The 5936-nt window shown below is 40.8% G+C and overlaps 1 protein-coding gene across 3 annotated transcripts in view; it reads left to right on the top strand.

Moving 5' to 3' along the window:
- The window catches only part of LOC144001459 (arylsulfatase I), a 44787-nt gene extending 39090 nt beyond the window's left edge, over positions 1-5697 (top strand). For all 3 annotated transcript variants that reach the window (XM_077495792.1, XM_077495791.1, XM_077495793.1), the window contains 3 exons: positions 1634-1905; positions 3140-3472; positions 3541-5697. In XM_077495792.1, the coding sequence (XP_077351918.1) occupies positions 1634-1905; positions 3140-3472; positions 3541-4627 (1692 nt within the window). In that variant the 3' untranslated portion in view covers positions 4628-5697. The remainder of the gene's footprint in view (positions 1-1633; positions 1906-3139; positions 3473-3540) is intronic.
- The last annotated feature ends 239 nt before the right edge of the window (positions 5698-5936 follow it).

Here is a 5936-nt window from a genome sequence, read left to right as displayed (position 1 = left end):
CAGCATCCCGACAGCATCCTCCTCTTCATCCTCCTCATCATCCTCATCCTCATGTAGTCCACTGGCGCCCCCCGGTGGTGGTAGTTTGGTGGCGGCATCTTGCAAGGTTGCATACGAAGCGAAATAAATAAACAAAATAAACAAATAAAATGCTGTTTTTGTAGGTTTTAAGTTGAGTTCAGTTTGAAGTGTGGAAAAAAAAATAGCAACTGCATGTTTATTGATATGGTGAAACAGTATGTTAAATACGATTGAGGCAATTATGCTATAAGGCTTACATAACCGCCGCCCCCACCTCCCAAAAAAAAACAACCCAGTAATAAACAAATAAATAAATACAACGTTTTTATAAAAATAATTAAAAAATGTATGGTCCAGTATACATTTTAGCTGTTAATATGTGTCATTGAAATGACAATTTTATTGAATGAATTAATGAATTCTTCATTTCAAACGTATAAAAGTGACAAGAAAATAAAAAACTAAACAGAAAAAAAAACTAAAACTAACATGAAAGTCAAATTAGATTGTACAAATTTGAAAAGGAGTAAGAAGTAACTTTACATAACTTTGGATTTTTATACATATATACCGGTAATGCTTTATATCATGTATTTTTTCTCAAACCTAATTTTTGTTACTGTAATTATTATATTTAAGGAATAAAATAAAAAGCAAGACATGAAATAATTAATCAACAATCGAATTAAAATGAATGTGTTAAATAATGTGATATAAACAATTAAAACACAACACAATGAGGATGTTTTATTCTAGTAGTTGTCAAACTTTTTACACCAACTGCCATCTTTAAAAAAAAAAAGTGCTCTTTAAAAAAAAGACAGAGGAGTAACTACAGCTGCTTGCTGTAAAATTATACACAATTTTTTTAACAATATCACTTAAATAGTATGGAACACAGAAAAAAAAAACTACACTTAAAAGCTTAAAAATGCTTTGCACATATGACTTAAATAAATAATACAGTATATGTGAATAAATGTTTAAAAAAAATACATTTTTAAGTAGGGAAACTTAAAAAAAATAATAAGTTCAATACAATTTCAAAACAAAACAAAAAAACATTGCTGAATTGTGCTAAGGCGTTAGTCCTTTTGCGTACCACTAGTGGGCGCTCACACATCCCTCGAAGTTACTGTTTGAGAGCGTAATGTGGAATTTCAATAGCAAGCATATTCAGTATTTAAGATAATTATATCGGCAATATTTAAGATAATTACACTGAAAACAGACGTTTTAATTTGAAATGAAAGTTCTGAAAATGAGTTTTTGTTAAGGGAAAAACATGTGAGCCTACTTCAATTGTTTCCTTGCTGCAACAACACTTTAACCTGTTTTTCTAACACTAAGGGATAGATTTTCAAGTGTCCAAGTTAGCATATAAGACCCTCAGGTCGTATATCGGTATAGCTGACCTGGTTTTCCAGGCAAGGTGCGAGGCGCCCAAAAGCGCAGTGGAATGTAATAAGGTAGTGCAAAGGTGTGTCTTTTCATACACATCCAACGGTTCTTAACTCTTCTGGCCATTCCACAACGTGTGGCACCAATTTAACTCTGCCTCATGCTACTGTTGCTGCAAGATTCCCCAATTTTCTGCTTTCTGCTTCCCCAGTTGGAGATGAAGAGAAGCGTCTGCTGTGTGTTTGTCCTGATGATCTGCTTTCACGGCTGCCGGGGAGAGCTCCATGCAGGGCCCGGCCCGGGAAAGGCGCCGCATCTGATCTTCATCATGGCGGACGACCAGGGTTACGGCGACGTCGGATACCACGGCTCGGACATCCGCACGCCTGTCTTGGATCAGCTGGCGGCGGAGGGGGTGAAACTGGAGAATTATTACGTCCAACCAATATGCTCGCCCTCTCGTAGTCAACTCATGACAGGACGGTCAGTAAATCAATGTTTTGTTGCTTTGTTTTTTTTTTATATCAGTATGACATTCCACAGTACAGTGGTGCCTCGACTTACAAGCAGTCTTAAGTTGCAAGGAAAAATATGAGTCATATTCTTGCTTCAAAAGTGTTTATTGGCACTCTCAGCTGAAATTTAGAGTGAAGCAAAACAGACAAACAAATGACAAATTACATTACAAAAAGCTATTAGCCGGTTCACAAAACTAGCATCTTCAGTTTGATGTGGTGTTGCACCAGATAGGCCGACAGTATTTGAACACAAATTATGAATTACTAAATGATATATCTTAATTTTCTTTTACCATTTTTTAAACAAATACTAAACTTTACATACATTTTTTCCAATATTTTCTGAATAGTTTTATAATTTTGTATTTTGTTGTTTCTTTTTTTTTTTATTGAATTTTTTCCCATCTCCCTGTGTTTTTCGTGAAAAAATATTGAATATGTACCACCATTTTTTTTTCCATTTTTTTTTTTGCTGACTGTCAATTATACACAGATTCTCACTGTTTGATGCGAATACTGACAAAGCAATACTATGTTTTTGTACCCCCTTAAAGCGCTTTATAAATAAAGTTGAGTTGAGTTGAGGTAAAATTATCAATACTTTATAGAATTTTGTCCATTTCCTCTTTTTGTCATTTGTTTATAACTATTTTTATTTTATATATATTATATATTTTTAATGTAAGATTTCCCCACATCCTAATATATTTTCTTACATTTTGTTCATATAAATGTAAGTTTTCTTTATAACAAAAGTTATTATTTTTAGTTTGTTAGTTAGTTTGTTAATTAATTTTAATATTATATTTTTGTGTTTTATGTATAAACCGTGTATATTTTGGAACAAGTTTATATTTATTTTTAAAATATTCTTTTCACACATTTTTTATATATTTAGATATTTTTATTTTATATATCAAATTTCATACAATATATTCATGTTTTATTTTTTTTATATATATTTTCAATCTGTTAATAGCTATTTTCTAAACATTGAATTTTTCCCCCTTTTTTGTATTTTCTTCTAGTTGTCAAAGTCTACCATGCTAGTGAACTCAGTATTCAGTAAATTACTGTATATCACAATACTGTGACATCTATGGCCTCTAAAAGTGTCCTAAATGCCCTATAATAACCTTCTGTGAAATATACCCTTATTTCCTCAACTTTACCTCACCAAGCTTGTCTTTTCTTGTCAGCTACCAAATTCACACCGGCCTGCAGCATTCAATCATCCGTCCACGTCAACCCCTCTGCCTCCCCGCTGACATCCCCACCCTGCCCGAGCGGCTGTCGGAGGCGGGTTACGCCACGCACATGGTGGGCAAATGGCACCTGGGCTTCTGCAGGCCCGGCTGCTCGCCCACAGAACGAGGCTTCCGCAGCTTCCTGGGCACGCTCACCGGTAGCGGAGACCACTTCTCCTATCAGAGCTGCGACAATGCCGAAGCGTGCGGATTTGACCTGCATGACGGCGACAGGCCGGCCTGGGACATGGCGGGAAATTACTCCACTCTGCTTTACATCGACAGGTGAGAGTCACAGATTCCTTAGAAAGTCTTTCTTGGAAATCCTCACACGTTCCCCTATTTCGCAACAGAGTGAAGCAGATCCTGAGAAGTCACGACTCTGGCACGCCCCTCTTCCTCTACCTTTCCCTCCAGGCCGCCCACACACCGCTGCAGGCACCCAACCACTTCCTGGACATGTACTCGTCCCAGGGAAATCGCATCCGGCGTCACTACGCGGCCATGCTGAGCTGCCTGGACCACGGCGTCGGTGAAGTAGTCGACCAGCTAAAGGCGAGTGGTCTTTATGAAAATTCAGTTGTGATTTACTCGTCCGATAACGGTGGGCAGTCTCTGTCAGGGGGAAACAACTGGCCACTTCGGGGAGGCAAAGGGACGTACTGGGAAGGCGGCATCCGGGCGGTGGGTTTTGTCCACAGTCCCCTCTTGAAGACCAAGGGCGTGGTCAGCAAGGCTCTCATCCACGTCTCTGATTGGTACCCGACATTGTGGTCCCTGGCTGGCATCCCGCAGTCCCACCAGGATCTGGACGGTCACGACGTTTGGGGCACCATCAGCGAAGGACTCCCCTCACCTCGCACGGAAATCCTCTTCAACATCGACCCGTTCTCCAGGAAACCCGGGGAGCCCTACGACAAAGCCTTGGTGCTCAATGGCTTTGGGATCTGGGACACAGCGGTTAGGGCGGCGATCCGCGCCGGGGATTGGAAGCTTCTGACGGGACACGTGGGCGACGGCGACTGGACGCCGCCGCAGGCCTTCACGGACGGTCCGGAGCGCTGGCAGGGGCTGGAGAAGCGTCGCAATGAGGTGGGCAAGTCGGTATGGCTGTTCAACATCTCCGCCGACCCTTACGAGAGATGTGACATGGCCCAAGCTCGGCCGGAGATCGTCAAGCATCTCATGACCAGGCTGGCTGAGTACAACCGGACCGCAGTGGTGCCGACAAGCCCACCGGATGACCCCATGGCGGACCCCGAGCTGCACGGCGGGGTCTGGGGACCCTGGCTTGGATTGGAGGGCCAAGAAGAACAAGAAGGTGATGGGGGTAGCAGGAAAATCAAGGGGACAAGAGCGAAAAAATGCAAGTTGTGTAAATTAAAAGCGCTCTTTAAAAAGGTGAGGTCGCGTCTGCAGAAAAACGCCGTGTTCTTCTGACGACCACAATGCTTTCTGCTAGAGCCAAAGATTTTTACAGAGACCTTACAAGGTCTAACCAAAATGTACTGGTTTAGTCATTGCGCGGGTCAGAAGTACTTTATTTTGGACTTGAGTTATACATTACAGTGCTTAACAAATTAGACAACCAAAAACCAGAGTCTACCAGGGGAGGTTTTGGTCATCGTTGGTTGGTTGGTTGGTTGGTTGGTTGGTTGGTTGGTTAGGTAGGTAGGTAGGTAGGTAGGAAGGAAGGAAGAACACACAAAATAATTGTCTGAATTGCTTAGTCAGGTAGGTTAGTAGGTAGGGAGCAAGAATACACGTTAAAAAATTGTCCGAGTTATTTGGTTAGGTAGGTAGGTCAGGTAGGTTGCTTGGTTGGTTGATAGTGAGCAAGATTACATTAAAATAACTTAGTTAGTTAGCAGTGATTCCAGAGATTCTAGAAGAACAGGTTTTGGTTACTGGCATGGTCACTGATTTAGTTATCTGCTAGTTGGCATTATCTATTTAGTTGCATAGTGATCAAGCTTTCCTAAAAATACAGAACAATACCTTTCCTTTTCAGTAGTTAGTTAGTTAGTTAGTTGAATTTATGTAAAGATGCATAACCAGTCTCTAGAGGAAAAGGTTTTGGTTGTTGTCAGATAGTTAGTCAGTCAGGCAGGCAGTTTATTCCAAAAGTGTTAAAAATAGTTAACTATCCAGAGCTCACAAGCAGCGAAAGAGTCCACATTAAAGCACTTCATGATGCCAGATGGTATTTTTATGACTTGCAGTCTAATAAACATGTTAAGCGCTGTAAATCTCAGTATTCTCCTTCCATGTATGGCATATTTCAACAAGCAATGCAAACATGTTATACTATGTACTTGCTACTGAAGTCTGCTTAAAAATCTAAAATATTTTAAAAAAAAATACATTCTTGGTACTAAATAAGGAAGAATGAAGAAATGCTTCAGGGTTGATTTCCCTCTGTGTCATCATCCCCATGTCAATCACGTAGACCCCAAGATGACATGAAGACAATGCCGCCTTCTTTCGATGTCCCGAGGATCTGAGTTGCAACTGCCACAATGCAGCGCCACTTGTATACATTTGTGCGGTGTCATCATCAATCCCACACATGATACAGTAGCAACTACAGTATAAGATGCCTGCTGTATGGCTTGTTTATGAATATTCAGCTGTCCTCATTCGCCATTTCTGGTCAACTCCCACGTCAACCTCCCCCCATCAGTCCCTCAGCTACCCTGTCTGCAATTCCCCTCCGTCTTCTCGTCCTACTCACCTTGTGTTCCGCACA

The sequence above is a fragment of the Festucalex cinctus genome, chromosome 14 (assembly GCF_051991245.1).
Source record: "Festucalex cinctus isolate MCC-2025b chromosome 14, RoL_Fcin_1.0, whole genome shotgun sequence".
In the NCBI taxonomy this organism is placed as follows: Eukaryota; Metazoa; Chordata; class Actinopteri; order Syngnathiformes; family Syngnathidae; genus Festucalex; species Festucalex cinctus.
The sequence above is the reverse complement of the archived record's forward strand: the minus strand, read 5'-3'. Positions and strand labels throughout refer to the sequence as shown.